Raw genomic sequence first — 19,389 nt, 5'->3', positions numbered from 1 at the left:
AGGTAAATAGTTAAGGCCCATTAGATTAAAAGACAATGTGCAGAGATATCTCTTGAGTTTTACCTTTTTTAACATTTAACTTTACTTCAGTGAACACATCATATCTTCCAAACCCTGTGGTAACCCCACACCAGTACTGTCCAGAATCCTCTGCACTCAGTCCAGTGATGGTCACAGTGAAGACTCCAGCAGTGGTGTCATCATGCAGAGAGAATCTTCCATTGATTGCTTTGGTCTGACCTGCTTCAATCTTGATTGGAATGTCTTTACTCCCCCAGATGCACTTTCCTCTGCAGAGGTACTTGGAGTGTCCCTCATATCCTCTATCATAGGGGCATCTGATCTCTGCTGATTTACCTACATATTCAGTCACCTTGATCATAGACTCCACAGGATGGACACCTACGCACACACACACACACACACACACACACACACACACACACACACACACACACACACACAAACAGGCACACAAATAGACAAACAGACACACACACACACACATTAAGGGAGAAATGGAAATCAAGTAATGACTCATATGATACAATGTCCGATTTTTTTTTAAAGGAATACATTTTCAAACAGTGACAAATCTTGGAGGTGAGCACTAACCACTGATGGTTGTCTTCCTGACATGCTCAGACTGGGAGGCGTTGGAAGCTGAAGGTGAAAATGAAGGTGCTGATGACACAGTTTGGAGGTTAGGAGCCAGCATCACATAGCTGAGGGGTCAGAGTTGAAAGGTCAAAGGTTAACGAGGAAGAATACAAGAGTAACGCAACGGGTTCATCTTTTTTTTCCAGTGGAGTCTGTAGATCATTGAAAGTAACATATTGAAAATGTGCATAAGCAGACATATAGACTTGAATGTATATACCATAGTCAGTTACATTTGTTGTTGAATTAGGTTAGGGTGGATTAGCTAAGGGCCGTGAGCAAACGCTTCCCAAGTACCACTGCACATTTTTCTCATATCACCCCACGGTATCTGAGTGACATTCGAATGAGTTGACGGTCATATTCACAACTAAGAGACCACTGCAAATTTGAATATGATTGTCAACTCATTCGAATGTCACTAACGTTATTGTGTTGCAATAGCTCATGTATTGTATATATCTTCTTTTCTTTTCTGTTTCTATTTAAAGGTCTTTCACCTGTTGACCTATGGTGCCGTTACCAATTCTAACTGCTACTGAAAATATGCAGACATATAGACTTTATATACAAGTGTTTCCCAGACATTTTTCAGTGCCATATCTAGATACGTAATAGCACCTACTAGGTCTGGCCTACTACCACTACTATTACAGGGATTGGTGATGCACTGACTCCTCAGTTTCCCACAATTCTGCAATCTCAATTACACATGAAACAATATTAAATATTTTCAAAGCTGTAAAATTCTCGCTCAGTTTTGTACAAACACACAACCTCATCCTTTTCTCATCCTGCTTTGAACACAGTTGTGTTGCATTTTGAGCATCATCAGCGTGGAAAGTTGGAAATGACTACCGAAAAGATATGTTTTAATGCGCATCCAAGACATTGGGGATATTCTCGCATGCTACGCAGTCGTCACTTTTCAGCATAGTAAACTGTTCCTGTATTTCTAAAGAGAGATGTTGTAGGATACGTTGCGTTGCAGACAAATCTGGATCCATAATAACACCGTCAATTCCAATGTAAACATAGCAAATAACGCAAGTCGTTATTGTAGCCTATTTGTGGAGGTTTCTGTATTTGGAAAGTTGAATCCGCATTTTCCTCTGGAGTTAAATGTTTGCTTGTTTGTAGGCCTTATTCTAAGGCTGTGTATTGATGTTGTGACAGGCTATATTGTAAGAATGGAACAAGAGGCATTTGTTCGTTTAAAACGTCTATTTAAATTGTAGCCTGATATAATGCGCTGTAGTGCATTTTAAATCCAAAATAATAAGGAATGTGAGGAGGTTGCTATTAACTTTAAAGAGTGCATCTAGCCTACAATCAAAACGATCTACAGCCTATGACGCAAATTGAATAGCCATGTCCGGTATACGGATGCCTGCATTAGTTGACAGCACGGTAACTAGATTTTAATCGGTCAAGCTGAAGCGCTGGTGTCCGTTAATGTTCATGCAAAAAGGCTGATTCATGTCCCTTGCATTTTGCAACTGCGAGGTCCATGGCAAGCGCCCCATAGAAATGTTTCATTTTGCGAGTCAGATGTCCACACTGTCCCCTCTGCAAAGCATTCGCCCCCCTCAGTTTCAGAGCTATTCTAAATGCAAAATTGCACATGGGCTGACTGTAGTTAACAAGCTAGATCCTAAAAGAAAACTGTTAGCATTCATTCAAACAACTTTCACACACACACACACACACAGAGAGAGAGAGAGAGAGAGAGAGAGAGAGAGAGAGACAGAGAGAGAGACAGACCGAGAGAGATACACACAAACTGTATATGCTTTAAACCACCAAGAATGTGTGTGTACCAGGCTACTCACAGTGGGTCACATGTTGAGAGAGCGGGGAGAGAGAGAGCCACAGTGGCCACACACACCACCACCAGGTCCACACGCATGTTGTACCGCCTGTCTGATGCTGGGTGCAGTTCTGAGTTCTACCCCTAACTCTGGGCAGTAAATGTCTTAGCTCTCCCCAAACGATTTATCTGTACCGACAAGCCCCCCCTTTCCCCCTCAAAAAAAGGCAGACTCACACTTCCTGTTAGAGTGGTTGGGCAATATTTGTGTGTGTGTGTGTGTGTGTGTGTGTGTGTGTGTCGTGACCAGCTCTGGGTCGGCTAGGAAGGGTTGGAGGCGAAGGTGGCTACCGGCCTTGGCGGAGAGCTTTACAGAACCCTCCCGCCCCGACATCGCCGTTTCCCAGGGCCGCGGACATAGTGTCTCTGCGCCCCTCTCAGGGCCCCACGTCCCTGACGCGGCTGTCAACCGGGCCGGACTGTCCTCAGTCCGTGCCTAGCTAATGCTGGGTCAAATCTTGATCACTGACCTCCCTAGAAAGGATGATTGGCAAGAAGAGAAATGACACAGCCACAGTGACCAACGGCTGACCAAATCAGCATTTCTCAACAGCTCTGTCTGGCAGAGATAAATAAAGGATGACCAAGACGTGTTCACCATGAGGGCAGCAGAAATGGCTACAACAGTAACAGCAACAAACACACAATAGCTTCGGTTCATACATGAGACACTTAGCACCTTGCCTGACTTTGCACTTCATTGACATGATTGCCTCTCATTTAAATTAGGGGTCTTAGGAGTTAGTGGTTTAATTTCTCCTTCCTATCTAACACATCTTCTATCTGCTCAGAACAGACTGTGTTTCAGAGGCTAGTCAATACATTACTAGAAATAAAAAAAAATCAAAAGAAATTAAGAAATCAAAAAACGAACAATCGTGCCAGAAAATGTATCTGAACTTTGAAACAATTGAAGCCATAGATTTAGATCTTCTAGATAGATAGATCTATCTATCTAGAAGCCATAGCCAACAATTGAAGCCATAGATTTAGAAGGGTCCTGTGGTAAAACTCCTGGTAATTTTGCATTGGCGTTAAAACATCATAAAGATCTATGAGCGTCTCTATGTTTTTCCTACATTCCATTTATCCAGCATGTTAATCACTCACTGCAGGTACCTGTAGAGTGTAGTTCCTGTCACCCCTGAGGGAGAAGGAAAGCACTGTCATTTTGCATCCATCCTTTAACCCAAGTAACCTAACTGTATCTACATGTAAACAACATATTCTATTGTTGTAAAATGTAGCATAATTGGTAAAGTTGAAAAAGTTAAAATGGATAAAGTATAGGAAGAACATATGGATGAGAGGAGTGGAGAAGACACTAAGACAGGAGAGGGGGTCTGATGCCACACCGTGATGTCTGCCAGACACCAGATACCAAGTTCAAACTTCCGTTTGCTAGCAAAATTACCTTAATTGGTGGAGTTTTGAGCAAGACCGCTGTTTAAACAAAACCATTGTTTGTCTAAAATGAAGTCTGTCGGGCAAGCCAGAAAAAATTAACAATATTTTATACCATTGACAATGCTCAAAATATAATTATACTTCTGTGGTAGTGTGGTGAATGTCCCTACAGACAAACCAAAGTATTGTAAACTTTGAAAGTGTTCAGAGAGGTTATAACAAGACCCGTTGAAGAGAATCTTCTTTCTTCGTGTTCTGTAGTGACGTAGTGTCAAATCAGTGGGTGTGTTCAATCTTGCAGCGCTGCGCAGATCTGACTGAACATGTTTGTATTGTAAGATTCAGCCAGATTCTTGCCCCGCAGACTTCCACTGTAGACAATTGCATTGCTAATGCAAACAAGTCTTGCTCAAAACTCCACTAATTAAGGTAATTTTGGTATAAAATGAAAGTTTGAACTTTGCATTGTATCTATAATTAGGTTGTTTTTTTTACTGCGGAGTATTCCTGTACATATGTGTCATCGGTGAACTTTTGAATATATATATATATATATATATATATATATATAGACCCTTTCAAGAGAGTTCCATTATCAGCATCATAGTTGGCCCCACAAGACTTCCTTTTCAACATTCCATATGTTATCTTAATGCAGAGGAAATAGATTGGGGCCCAAATAGAACGTTCAAGCATTGTTTTTGTTTACCTTGTTGAAAGGGTCTATATATGTTACAATGCTGACCTGATCTGTTAAACGTATGCCAATAATAATAATGATCATGTTCATTGTAATTAAAGGGATTTAAAGGGAAACTTGGCAGGATTTCCCCCTCTACTGGAGAAATTGTGCACTATGCTATTTCAAACTGTGGGAAAAGGTAACGATAAAGCACATGGATTTGTTTACAAGCTAGCGAACGGTTAGCATAAGTTTGGCAGAACGATGTGGATGTTACAAGGTCAGAAACACGATTTAAAACGAGTTTCTTGTTTCTCACTTCTCTTTCCGGGACGGTAAGTCTCAATGTTGCAAGGTTGGTTTTCCGCCTGGGGACGCTAGGCGCAGCGGGGAAAGTCACTATTTTCACCGGAACAGGTCATTTAACCATCCGAATGATTTCTAAACGGGTTTATTACGTTGAAATAGTTGCCAAGTTCCCCTTTAATTTAAATTGTTATTCAATGCAAACAAAATTCTGTGCTATCTCCTGAGTCACATCAGGTGTAGATTGTAGGTGTAATGTCGGAGACCTGTCAATCATGCATCATTGCCATAGGAGCCTATATGCGTGTGTGTTTGAGAGAGAAAGAGAGAGACAGACAGAGAGAGAGAGAGAGAAAGAGAGAGAAAGGGAGAGAAAGGGAGAGAGACAGAGAGAGAGAGAAAGAGAGAGAGAGAAAGGGAGAAAGAAAGAGAGAGAGAGACAGAGAGAGCAACAAATAGACAGAGACTGTAGGAGCCTGGCGTTGTTAATCATTTCACCAGACAAAGCAGAAGTGTACCGGTCAGCGAATGTCAGTCACTGACATCGAACACTCACCGACCTACAAACGACATCACACTCATTTGTCTGGTTTCATCCATTAATTAATGTCCTTACATGTGTATTAATTGCTTTAATAAAGAAGAAGAAAAAGTTTCTTGTCCACATTCAAAAAAAAATCTGTTTACTGACGTGGTTTACAGTTACTATTTACTGAAGCACTTAGTAGTCCACAGGTTACAGAAGTACAGGATACAGCAATAGATTCCATTCATCTCATGATTTCCATAGTTGTTGATTTAGTCAACTTTTGTTTACCCACAGAGTCAGTGCATGTAGTTCTTGTGACGTTCACATATCTAAATGCACCATAAGTGTTTGCATTTAGCACAAGGTGATTTACTTACACATTGGGACTCTTACAAAGTGTTAAAATAAGTCAAAATCTTCTTAAAGTAAGACATAAAAACAAGTTAGTTTATATAGTATAAGTATATACTCTTTAGATCCCGTGAGGGAAATTTGGTCTCTGCATTTATCCCAATCCGTGAATTAGTGAAACACACTCAGCACACAGTGAACACACAGTGAGGTGAAGCACACACTAATCCCGGCGCAGTGAGCTGCCTGCAACAACAGCGGCACTCGGGGACCAGTGAGGGGTTAGGTGCCTTGCTCAAGGGCACTTCAGCCATGCCTACTGGTCAGGGTTCAAACCGGCAACTCTCCTGTTCCAAGTCCGAAGCGCTAACCAGTAGGCCATGGCTGCTCCATATCCTAAGTTAAGTCAAATAATCTTACAAAAAAGCTCAAAGTAAGTATCTGTATACTAAAAACAATACTTCTTGAATTTCCCCTGGAGGATCAATAAAGTATCTATCTATCTAACTAGATTTTTGTTATCTTAATATAAGATTATAACACTTGGTAAGATATCTTTTTTTTAAGTGTACTCATTGTCTATAATATATTCTCATCCTGAGAGTGCATTATGCCGTCCCTTACATGTCTGTTCTGAGTGCAACCAGAAAGGATGGTGTCTGTGTGTTTGTGTGTGTGTGTGTGTATGTGTGTGAGAGAGAGTGTAACCTGGTGACAACATACTGTACTACTGGCCCTGCAAGAAAGGATGGTTTGGCAAGAGGAGAAGTGACACAGCAACTATAACCTGTGTGTGTGTGTGTGTGTGTGTGTATAACCACGGCCGGCCAGCCTGTCCTGCAGGAGCTGGGCCTTACTCAACAGCTCCGCTTGACAGAGATCAGAGAGAGAGATCAGATGACTGTGCGTGTGCGTCAAGAGTTCAAAGTTAAAAAAATACAAACACTGTTCATTTTTTCTAAGCAAATATTATAGAGGACAAGCTCTTATTTCTCACAGACCCACATACGGATATTTCACCTACAATACAAATTACAATTGTATGTGCATGAAAGTAAGTACATAACATTTGTTTCAATCTACAATTTGGTAACAAGGAGACATAACATTCTTTGTTTGCAGGGGTGTGTGTGTGTGTGTGTGCTGTAAATAAACCCTCCCTTTATGCACACATTTTCTTTTGCACACACACACACACACACACACACACACACACACACGACACAAAGATTCATCCTCTATTCCTGATGCAAACACTTTTCTCTTTCTGCTGTGTACCACCCCAAGTCAAACTTGTATTATTTTGTGTTGCATTTACACATGACTTCTCCATCCCCATATATTTAAGCTAAGTGACAAGACAGACAGACATTGCAACACATCCAGTGGCTGGGCTTCTATTGCGCACCCATAAATTAGATAAATACATTTAGACTTCAGACATACATTAAGACACAGATTTCACATGTACACATTAGAAACACACTGTGTGACTCTCCCCTGTGACTGGGTTTGCAGCTCAGACACAGACTTCGCACGTACATTAGAAACACACTGTGTGACTCTAGTACAAAAAAAAAATCTCTCTCTTCTTTGGCGAGCCACTTGTGAATGAAAGTTTTGTCAGCAAAGGATTTTGCTGTGCGACATGTCTTGCTCCCCATTCCCAAGCCATGAACAAAAATCATTGGTGTGTGTGTGTGCCAACTCTCCTTGCAACAGCTGAAGGAGGACACAGGTGTAAGAAGAGGTCCAATCTGTCGCCTGGTTTCTGTGTGAGTGTGTGTGTGTGTGTGTGTGTGTTTGTGTGTGTTTGTGTGCCAACTCTCCTTGCAACAGCTGAAGGAGGACACAGGTGTAAGAAGAGGTCTAATCTGTCGCCTGGTTTCTGCACTGCTATTGGTCAATCAAGGCCTCCTGTTTCCTGCATCACACTTGATCCATGACCGCCTCAGCTTCACAACTCATCGGTCACACAAATGCTCGCGTGGCATCTCAGCTTCACTCGATGGCTGGATGATTTAGTCCACCTTAACTCCGAACTCCACTCAACCACCGACTCCGCTCATCTTACACCTCTGCTCCCCGATTGGTCAGTACCCCCCCCCCACTCATCGTCCACCGCCGCTCTCCGATTGGTCAGTCTGATTGCCCATCTCTCGCGCCTCTCTCACCGATTGGTCAGATGAGGCGCTCCTCCTTGGGCAGGGGCAGTGCCAGGCCGGGTCTCTCGGGCCCGTGCTGCAGGTGCTGGCTCGGGTTCTGGTTCTGGTGGCGCGCCTGCTTCTTCTCCTCGTGGCTCGGCTGGTAGCTGCCCTCCGCACGGCGCTTGCGCAGGACGCAGGTCAGCAGGGTCAGAGCCGTCAGGACCACCAGGGCCACTGGGGCCAGCCACCCTCCCCACCGCACCCTGCAGACATACACGCACACACACACACACACGCGCGCGCGCACACACACACACACACAGTACACATTTACCATGAACAATACATAATTCAGCTACATTAAAAATATATCACTATTGCAACAAGAGTCAATTCTATCTATTACAATAAATAATATAAATATACTATAATAAATAATATGAAAACAACTTTCCTGCAACTTTTCCTGTTGGGCACAATCAGTCAAGATTATGTAATTTAGCCATGAACATGACATTTGTGTAAAAAAGTATTACATAGTTGCATTATATATTTATTTAATTATTTTAATTAATTAACATTGCTTTGTAGAAATTTTCTTTCACTTTGACAATAAAGAGGGCTTTTTTGGTAAATTATTGTAAAAAAGGCAAAATTAAAATGATTAAGATTCCATTTATAAAAGCAGGAAAAGAGAAAATATAGGCATTTATAGGCACTGTATATCTCAGTCAGTGATATCCACAGTTTACCGAGACACACTGAATAATTTCCTACAAGACATTTATTGTTTATTGTCTATTGTTTATAGGATCCCCATTAGCTGGGGCATTAGTCTAACATTAATTTGTTTCCCTCTTGAGATTTCTCCCCTACGTTTTCTGTAGTAGTCCTCCACTGATCAGAGATAATGAGCTGATCACCTAGTGAGGTAGGGCACTCGGGAGAATATAAAACTGAGTCTGAATGTGGTTTTCAATTCACCACTACATTTTAAATGTGCCTCATTGCATTTGCACCTTAATGGGCCGAATGAGTGGGCAGAAATAGGGCACACACCAGCCCAGTACCAAAACTCTGAGCACAGTAAACAAAATCAGGTATTTTAGGCAATAAATGCTTTTGGTAAGAGCCAAACCATATTTTGTCTAAATCTACACACCTCTCACTAACTGAAAAATGTAACTTCATCAAGTATTAAAACATTTTTTTTCTGTTTTCACATTGTCCTTTTACGATATGTATGTGTATGTATGTATGTATTTCATGCATCCATCTATCAATCAACAAATAGAGATGAAGGGACAACTTACACAGTTAGCATAGTGTGTGGCCAGGCCGCTGATGTCCAGGGCTACCGTGCATCTCTCTGCAGAGGGACACAGAGACGGGAGGGGGAGGTTGATTACACTGCCATTGGTAAACTGGTCAACACTGGTTAATCAGGGCCCCAGCCGTGGTGCAACTGGCTGGGGCACCTGCACTGTATGCCGGTGAAGCAGGTTCGATTCTCGCCCCGACTCTCTTTCCCACTCGCTTCCTGTCATTCTCAACTGTCCTATCACATTAAAGGCATAAAAAGCCCCCCCGCCCCCCCAAAAAAAAAACACTGGTTAATCAGTGTCTGATTACACTGCCATTGGTCAACTTGTCAACACTGGTTGATCAGTGTCTGAACAGGGTACATTCCTGTTACCCGCATGATCAACGGCACATTGATTCACATTCACACACAGAAACACACATGCGATTATACAGACATGCTCTCCATCTCTCTCTCTCTCTCTCTCTCTCTCTCTCTCTCTCTCTCTCTCTCTCTCTCTCTCTCTCTCTCTCTCTCTCTCTCTCTCCAGTGCATGAATACACAAGGATGCTTCTCCCTGTCTCTTTTTCAGCTCAAATGGTTAACCTGTTGACCTAGGTTGCCCAATCGCTCTGACAGGAAGTGCGAGTCTGCAGACTGTGTGTGTGTGTGTTCAGAGGAAATTACAGTTACAATTTATACTGCACAGACCCAGCATCGGACAGGCAGGACAGAGTTTGGAGTAGAACTCAGAACTGCACAGACCCAGGATCAGACAGACGGTACAGGATGCGTGTGGACCTGGTGGTGTTGTGTGTGGCCGCAGTGGCGTTCTCTCTCCCCACTCTCTCAACATGCAAAACTGTACTGTGAGTAGCCTGCTCTTATATTTATGAAAAATCACAGGTTTTGGAGAGATGTCAGAATCCCTGGAGGCTTATTTATTATTTGCTGCTCCCGCTCACACGCTCAGGGTTTAAAGCATTATAGTGACTGGTAGATAGTGAGTTACTGACCAAATGAGCAGGTGAGAGAATGAGGGCCTAAGTTAGAGAGAGAGAGATGGGTCAGGTGAGTCAGAGAAAAAGATGGAGCCAATCTCTGTGTGTGTGTGTGTGAGAGAGTGTGAGCGAGAGAGGGGTCACAGACAGCCCTAGAAGTTAATCATTCCATTGGCCAAACATACCTAAAACAAGGCCACACACATCACAGAGAACCTTAAACATCAACTCAAACGAAGGCTACAGTACATTCTCGCTGCCCAGCACTTGTTTAGAGACACTTACAGCAGGCAGGGTGTGAGGGGACACTTAGAACAGGCAGGGTGTGAGGACACAATCTGCCAGCAGCACTGTGTACAGGTTTGATCCACATCAACTTTAGAGTAATCATGTGGGTAATGTAGACACACATACACATTCTATCTCTCTCTCAAACACACACACACAAAATTCCCCCTTTGAACTGCCATGTATCTCCATTCCATGCACCCACCACTTAACTAAACACATAGCCTAATAAGTATAAGTATACTCTTTTGATCCTGTGAGGGAAATTTAATTTAATAGAAGGTACCCTAGCCTACTTTTAACATGTGGAACCAACTCCATTAACCTACTGAAAGGAAATGTAAAAGATAAGCAGGTCGTTAAACATTGCTTGATTTCATGTAAATACTTTGGGGAATTTCCTTTTGGTTAATTATTAACCATGGCGCTATATAGCGCAGGGCAGAGGGCCGACCATTCTGAGAATTTGTATCAGGTTAGTTTTCCTGACTAACGTTAAATGAGCAGATTATATTTTCACCACACTGCCATTTATATTTCTGTGTTAGTGTTAAGATTGGCAAGACAAATGGTTCCAAAACATAAAAAACGGAATAAATGAGCTTTAGGACAACGAAGACATAGCCGCCCGCCCTTCAGAGATTTAAGCGCTTCCTAGCTCGACAACTTCCGAGTTCAGGCTTTCGAGCACAGATGGAATGCACACGATAATGTGGCCCATCAGGTTGGACAGGTGCAGCAGCTTATTGTCTGGATGTCAAAACCACATTCAAAACTTCCCGTAGTCTGTTTTCTTGACATCGACAAAACGTTTGTCACATAGGCAATACAACAAGGAGGGGATTTTAGCACAACGAGAAAGCGGTTCACCCATAGCCTAATAGTGTTTTTTTATTATTATTTTTAGAAATAGTTAATGTTTTCTGATTTAATCTTCGCAGAGGTCTGTCTCAAACACTACAAATGAACCTGGCCGACACCGACATCTGAAACATGCAGTTAAATATAAACTCAAGTGAAACACAACTCAAATCAAACACAATCTCACCTCCAAAAGGTTCGGGTCACCTTAGATGATCCCAGGTAGCTCTGGTTCACCAGGTAATGGCACTACTCTCCGTCTTGGGTTCACAGTCGCGGAGGCATGGCACACTCGGTCGGTCACCGCAAAACCGGGTGGTTGTAATCTACCTGTCTGCTTTGAAAACAAGTGCCCATGCCGGTGGGAGAGAGACACGTGACTGGTGTCGACGAATCAAATTGCTGCACTTGCGTGGCGTTCTCTTTGGATCTGCGCCAGGCTACCTGTGCCTGTGTAAAGTCATGCGTGTCCCGGAAAGAAGTGAGATAGACATCTAAGCACTTTTAGAATGCGGTCCTTCTCATACTAGCCTAATAGGCTAGTTGTATTAGTTTGCATTTTGTCGTGGGGAAATATCATTATAGGCCTAGTCTATACCTTTTGAAAATATATCCCACCACCACACTCAAAATTATGTATAAATAATTATTTACCTTTCAAGAGTCTGTTACAATATCCACAGAGATGTCTTAACTCAACTTAAAAAAAGAAAAAAGAAATTACCTTATCCTTATTAGATCTGATATTGGACATTTATTTTTGATAGACTTTATTTGTGTCATTCATTGTCATGGACGTAGGCAGTGTTTATGTGACAGGTAGGGGTCCCCAACGTTTTATGTCTCACGGACCGGCGGGGGGGGGGGGGGGGGTTCCATGTTCCATATGTGTTGTGCATGCATTACTTGAAAAGAACTAGCTCCAGTTATGAACAGTGAAGGTAACGATCTCTTAAACATGTGAAAAACGTGAACTTGAAGAAGTGAAAATTGAACAACATGAACTATGAATATTGAACAACTTGAAGCTACATCTATAAGTGTGAACATGCTTAACAAAATATGGGAACAAAACATGGGAACTAAACGTGCATTACGAATATAATCAGTGCGAGCCCTGTGCTTGTTTCCCTGCAACAAGAAGGTTCCATCTGGGGGTGATGGAAGACAGTGACACCCTCAGGGGCGTAGATTTGCGTGGGGGCCGAAGGACGTGTCCACACCAATGTCAAATTACGACTGAAATGTCCCCACCAATATTCAGGTTGAAATGGGGAAAAAGCGCTCACATGCGCTACACAAAGAGTTAAATCATTTCTCACTTCACTGCTGCGGATCATCTCGTACAGATCTTGTAATGTGCAGTAGCATATAAGGGTAAATCGCGCTGATTTGAAGTAACCTAATAACTACCAGTGAGTCGCAGTCTCCTGCGCAGCATGCAGCGCTTCAGCTGTACTTCACTACAAGCATGAAGTGCGTCCAAATTCACCCGTTCTTCTCTGTTGAACTCCTCGAGAAGTAGGCTCATCACACATGTGTCACATGAAAGAGCCTTTTCTCAGCTTTTAAACGGTGCTAGCTAGCCACTGTTTGCTGTGATAAACAGTTCGCGAGAAAAATAACTTCAAGAGATTTAATAATTATTCTCTGCGCCCATCTCCACATCCATTCGTCTCGGTGGAATATCGTAGGCCTACACACTCTTCACGCAACACATGACAAACCATATATCAGAATAAACACCAGACCTTACCGAACACAAATGTGTAATGTATGGGGCGCCAAATGTAACATGCCTTATTTCGTGGACAGAATGACTTTCGTGTGACGAAATACATATTCATTACGAAACCATGTTACATCGTAACGCCTTTTGTCCACGGAATGCACAAATTGGTTTGCATTGTGTCCACGAAACACTGAAGAGAGCACATCATTTCGTGGACGAAATTGACTGGTGGCTTTTTGAAGCAGTATGCTGAATGCAGTATTCACTGTCGTAGACGAAATGTTTGGTCAAAAGTAATTATGTCTACGTAAATACGGAATGCACCTACACGCATCATTCTGTGCATCCTATTTCAATTTCGTCCACATAATTATTGTGTTGTGTTACAGAAGGCATTCCGTCCACGCAATAGTAACTTAACAACTTAAGAAATGCATTCAGTGACATATGCTTTCATTCTGTGGACGAAATGCATAAAAGAATCACGAAATTAGTTTTGTGACCTGCTACAATACATTTCGTGAGTCAGCAGTTTACGTAATTAATTATGTGTCACGATACTTTCATTACGTGGACGAAATGCATAAGAGAATCACGAAATCAGTTTTGTGACCTGCTACAATAGCCTACATTTCGTGAGTAAGCAGTTTACGGGATGAATGATGTGTCACGTAATAGTAACTTGATAACTTACGAAATGCATTTAGTGGACGAAATGCTTTACTGAATCACGACATCAGTTTCATGACCTGCTGCAATACATGTCCACGAAAGGAAAAGGCCACCAGTCAATTTCGTCCACGAAATGTCGTGCTCTCTTCAGTGTTTCGTGGACACAATGCAAACCGATTTGTGCATTCCGTGGACAAAAGGCGTTACGATGTAGGCCTAACATGGTTTCGTAATGAATATATGTATTTCGTCACACGAAAGTCATTCTGTCCACGAAATAAGGCATGTTACATTTGGCGCCCCATAGTAATGCATTCCCGTGTATAGTTAGCTGTTCCAGAGTAATCCGGTTTTGAAATAAATTATAGCAAAGTTCAACATGGTCTTTCGGCTGCATTTCTTAAAACTGAGCTGTGCTTACATCGTCTAGATATCTGTAAATATTAGAATCAGAGAATATACAGGCAGCTCACGGTTAAGAGTTTGTCAATGTAGCCTTAATGATTTCTTTTCACAAAATGCTAAGCATGCATGCATTTAAGTTTCTTAAAACTGAGCTGTGCTTAAATGGGCATGATTTCATAACAGACCAAATAGAAAATAAATGTTAAATATAGCCTACATATTAAAAACAGATTATGTAGGCTACACAGTGCAGTTAGATCAAGTTGGACAGTAGCACATTTTAATCATGGATAGTTGGACAGTAGCACATTTTAATCATTTTATATATCTATAGTGGCTGGTGAAAGAGTTTAGTGTTTTTTTGTTTTGTTTTTTTTCCGGGGGGTTAGTGGGTAGTGTCCCCACCAAAGCTCAGACCAAACCTACGCCCTTGGACACCCTCAGTGTGTTTGAAATGTCCAGTCGATTGCGCAATTTGGTCTTAGTTGCAGTCATTGCCGAGAACCCGGCCTCTAGATACGTGGTGGGAAATGGTAGCAACGTTTTCAGCGCTTTTACGGCTATCTCGGGATATTCTGCTTTGATTTTGATCCAAAAACCCGCCAGAAAGGTTTCCTTATTCACACTCTTAAGACCACCGTCATTTGCAATTTCGATCAACTGCTCTTCCTCCTGCGCTGACAAGTTAGGACTATTCGGGATATTGACAAATGGGTTGCGGACCCACTCATTGGTTTGCCGTGGATCTTTGGAGGATGGGAAGTAACGCTCAAACGCATTTGAAAGCGCAAACAGTTGATCACGCACCAGCTGCGAGAGAAAGGGCCCTGCCCCTGCGGTGTAAACGTACACCGCACTTCCCTAATAACTTAAGTTCTCTCGCGTCACTGATAGTAGCTAGAATGCATAAAAAAACACCGGGAAAAACAGTGTTCAGTCCACCAAGTCATAAGCTATCGGCGCTGCGCAGCACCAGTTGTGATATTTATCCTACGGAGTGTAATCGTAGGTAATGTCGTATGAAAACTAGTATTGTTAGGCAATAGGCTACTATAAGTGTCAAGTCCAGGGCAGCTGTGGCGATGACATACTCGATACGCAAGTAGGATGTGCAGGTTTCGCTGTCCAAACGAATTCAAAAGGGCTACGGTTTTCCACTCTGGGTTCAGGTTTCAAAAAAGTGCGGTTTCGGGCAGTGCGTTTACAGGATTCGTTTGGACGCTCGGCCAAGACGAAGCCAAACCTCTGAGTTTAACCCAAAAAGCGTCTCCGTGTGGACGGGCTCTCAGTCTCTCCCAAAACCCCCACTACTGTTTGGAACATATCAAATACACCCCGGTCCACTCGTCGTCCCCACAAATCATGCTTGGCTTTAAATGCAGCGACTTTATCTGCCAGTCGTCATTCTCCCCTGGAGTGACAGGTTGAGGTCATTAAGAAACCCGAATATGTCACACAGTTTTGACACCCAGTCCTCATCACTAAAATGTGCAGCTAACGGTGACTTTTTTTTCTGTAAGAAATCTCTGCAGCGGCTCTCGCAACTCAAACACTCTGGCCAGTGACCTGCTAAAGATACTTGTTTTTTGTTGCTCATTCTAGCAGTTTAGCTAACTTCGTGTGACACTACCGTTCGCTAAGAAGGTGAAGTGAGCTGACCTGAGGCTGCGCAGCGCTGAAGGCAATATGTAAAGTGTTGAAGGTGGGACAGACAGACGTAAGAAAATAGACCTTGCAAAATGCAAACATGCGTGCAATCAAACAACTGCATATAGGCCTATGCCATGTAAAAACGTGACATTATTGCAAATTAAATTTAATTTAAAAAAAATCACGTCGTAGGCTACGGCCCGGTTAGGAATGTCCCCCGGTGGTTGGGGACAGAAGTGTTTATGTGACAGAAAACCTAGTGTGTGATGTTCACAATTGCTGGCACATGAGAGGGAATGCCACATAACAAAGCACCCCTGTCAAAGACAAGCCTGTCCAGTACTTTGAAAGGTGCCATGAGGAGTTTAAGACTTCACAAATGTAATGCCAAACAACAGCATGTTCCAAACAAGTAGGCCTGCAGGCACTTCACATGTCTTACCAGGTAGCTCACCATATCTGTTGGCTTGATTGCTAAAAAAAATATAGGGGTCGCGACTTAATGAACATGGGAAATTGTGGGTCCCAAAGCCAGACCAGTTAAGAACCACTGGGATAGCCTATACCCCCAAATTGCCCTGTGCTTACTTCAGAGGGCACTGTTCCACCTATTTTGGCCTACCATCAAAGGCTTGACCTCTTTAGAAAGCTCAGAAACTGTAGTTTCTGTAGTTACAATAAAAACTACTGTGTGAAGTACTGGCACAGAGTTACAGAGGCTAGAACAGTGTTTTTTTTTTCTTTCTACCGGGTTACAAACACCTATGAACTGCACACCTCTAGAACAATGAACTGCACACCTCTAGAACAATGAACTGCACACCTCTAGAACAATGAACTGCACACCTCTGGATAACTTAAGGCACTATAGAAGAAAAGATTAGTGGTTTACACAATTATTTGTAAAGGTATGTCCATACATTTTGCAAAATGCCCAATTGAGACTCCCCATAGGACCTTTGGTTACCCAAAATGCACATTGACAATAAAATGGCTTACTGTATATGAAGCAAAATCATGGTTTCAAATGAAAGGTAATACTCTGAAGTTCTATGCTTGTATTTAGTTGGTATGTCAGGTATTCTGATATGGAATGACTACACTAAATATGGAATAATTACACAGAAATATCTATTTTTTGCCATTTTATGTTGGTTCAATTGGTGTGTATAAGATGGACTATACATTTACCCTCCAGATTTATTGGCACCTCTGCTGAAGTTGACTAAAAACTGGTATAAGAAAAATAATTTGTTGGAGAACTATTGTAATCTCACAATGAAGACAATGAGTAAAAATCCAACCTTGAAGGGAAGAAAATGTATTTTGAGAAAAAGGAAAATCTCATAAAGAAATACATATTTTTAACAAGAATATACAAAAACACATAAACTCACAATTATCGGCACCTCTACTTGTAATACCTTCTTAATCCTCCCGTTGCCAACAAAACAGTTTGTAATATTCTCCTATAACACCCCATAAAGTTGGAGAATACAAAGCAAGGGATTTAAGACCATTCGTCTTTACAAAATTACATTACATTACATTACATTACATTACATTTGGCTGACGCTTTTTTAACCAAAGCGACTAACAACATGGTAAACACTAAGTTTTAGAACAATTCTCACAATTTTAGGACAGTTTAAAAAAAAAACACATTAGAGTACAGTAAGAATAAGTGCGTCGGTGAGTGCTGTATTTTAACAGTTACTTGTCAGTTTAACGGCTGGTGAGTGCTAGGATCAGTAAGACTTGTTGTAAGTGTTGCTATGAGAGTAGATGTTCTCTAAAGAGCTGGGTCTTCAGGAGTTTTTTGAAAGTGGAAAAGGCCCTGTCCCTGCCCTTGTAGGAACTGGCAGTGTGTTCCACCAACGAGGAACAACAGATGAGAAAAGTTTGGATTGGCTTGAGCGTACCGGTGGTAGAGCTAGACGTCGTTCGTCTGAGGAGCGCAGCGGTCTGGAGGTAGTGTAAGTCTGTATGAGGGCATTCAAGTAGGTGGGAGCAGAACCGGAGACTACTTTGTAGGCAAGCGTTAGAGACTTGAATTTGATGCGGGCTGCCATAGGTAGCCAGTGTAGCTGGATGAGCAGCGGGGTAACATGTGCCCTTTTGGGTTGGTTGTAGACCAGGCGCGCCGCCGCGTTCTGGATCATCTGAAGTGGTTTCACTGCGCAGGCTGGGAGACCTGTCAGGAGGGCATTGCAGTAGTCGAGTCGTGAGATGACTATTGCCTGAACCAGAAGTTGGGTAACATCTTGAGTCAAGTAAGTCCTGATTTTCCGTATGTTGTAGAGTGCGAAACGGCATGACCGGGCGACTGAGGCAACATGATCTGAGAAGTTTAGTTGGTTGTCGAGAACAACTCCTAGATTTCTTGCAGTCCTGGTCGGTGAAACAGACAGGGAGTCAAATTTGATGTTGATGTCGTGGTGTATGGTAGGTTTAGCTGGGATGACCAGCAGTTCAGTCTTTGAGAGGTTCAGCTGGAGGTGGTGTGCCTTCATCCATGTAGCTATGTCTGAAAGGCAATCCGAGATCCGTGCTGAAACCAGGGGGTCGTCAGGTGGAAAGGACAGATAGAGCTGTGTGTCGTCTGCATAGCAGTGGTATGAGAAGCCGTGCGAACGGATAATCTGTCCCAAGGAGGTGGTGTAGATAGCAAAGAGGAGGGGGCCCAGCACTGAGCCCTGGGGGACCCCTGTGGTGAGATGGTGAGGTGCGGATAGCTGACCAAGCCATGATACGTTAAACGAGCGTCCTGTGAGGTAGGATTCAAACCAGGGGAGAGCAGAACCGGAGATTCCCATGTCAGCGAGTATAGAGAGAAGGATACGGTGATTAACCGTGTCAAAGGCAGCCGATAAGTCAAGCAGAATGAGTACTGATGATCGAGCGGTCGCCCTGGCTTCTTTTAAGGCTTCTGTTACAGACAGCAGAGCCGTTTCGGTAGAGTGGCCGCTTTTGAACCCAGACTGATTTGGATCCAGAAGGTTGTTCTGTGAAAGGAAGTCAGAGACCTGTTTGGAGACTGCTCGTTCAATGCCTTTGGATAGGAAAGGCAGTAGTGAGACAGGGCGGTAGTTCTCGACTTGAGCAGGGTTGAGAGAAGCTTTCTTAAGTAACGATGTTACCCGGGCCATTTTGAACGCTGTTGGAAATGTGCCGGAGGTTAGCGAGGCATTGATCACATGTGTGATAGCTGGAGCGATGGTCGGGCTGATGGACTGAAGTAGGCTCGTAGGTATAGGGTCCAGCGAGCATGTGGTAGGACGGCTGCATGTCAGGAGTCTGGACACTTCACTCTCGGAGAGAGGCGTGAATGCTGAAAAAGATGTTCCAGCAGTCCCTAGAGGTTGTAGGAGTGGGGTATCTGAGTCAGATGCGTTGAGTGGGCATGTAGAGAATTGACTGCTGATTGCCGCCACTTTGTTTGTAAAAAATGAGGCGAGGGTATCTGCAGTAAGGCTGGATGGAGGAGGAGGCAGCTGAGGGTTGAGTAGCGATTTGAAGGTTGAG

At 42.9% G+C, this 19,389-nt stretch overlaps 1 protein-coding gene and 2 long non-coding RNA genes across 3 annotated transcripts in view; 1 reads left to right on the top strand and 2 right to left on the bottom strand.

Moving 5' to 3' along the window:
• LOC121719389 (complement C3-like) overlaps positions 1 to 2,586 on the bottom strand; it is a 60,155-nt gene extending 57,569 nt beyond the window's left edge. The window contains exon 1 of the mRNA XM_042104935.1: positions 2,493 to 2,586. Coding sequence (XP_041960869.1) covers positions 2,493 to 2,569 — 77 coding nt within the window. The 5' untranslated portion in view covers positions 2,570 to 2,586. The remainder of the gene's footprint in view (positions 1 to 2,492) is intronic.
• A 3,940-nt stretch (positions 2,587 to 6,526) lies between these two features.
• Positions 6,527 to 7,034, top strand: LOC121719733. Its single transcript, XR_006034348.1, has 2 exons — positions 6,527 to 6,616; positions 6,928 to 7,034. It is a non-coding gene; the product is annotated as an uncharacterized LOC121719733 (long non-coding RNA).
• LOC121719684 lies at positions 6,928 to 11,764 on the bottom strand. Its single transcript, XR_006034290.1, has 3 exons — positions 11,593 to 11,764; positions 9,266 to 9,321; positions 6,928 to 8,215 (listed from the first exon to the last, which is right to left on the bottom strand). It is a non-coding gene; the product is annotated as an uncharacterized LOC121719684 (long non-coding RNA).
• Positions 11,765 to 19,389: the final 7,625 nt, after the last annotated feature.

The sequence above is a fragment of the Alosa sapidissima genome, chromosome 9, assembly GCF_018492685.1.
Source record: "Alosa sapidissima isolate fAloSap1 chromosome 9, fAloSap1.pri, whole genome shotgun sequence".
Classification (NCBI taxonomy): domain Eukaryota; kingdom Metazoa; phylum Chordata; class Actinopteri; order Clupeiformes; family Clupeidae; genus Alosa; species Alosa sapidissima.
This window is presented reverse-complemented; position numbering and strand designations above follow the sequence as displayed.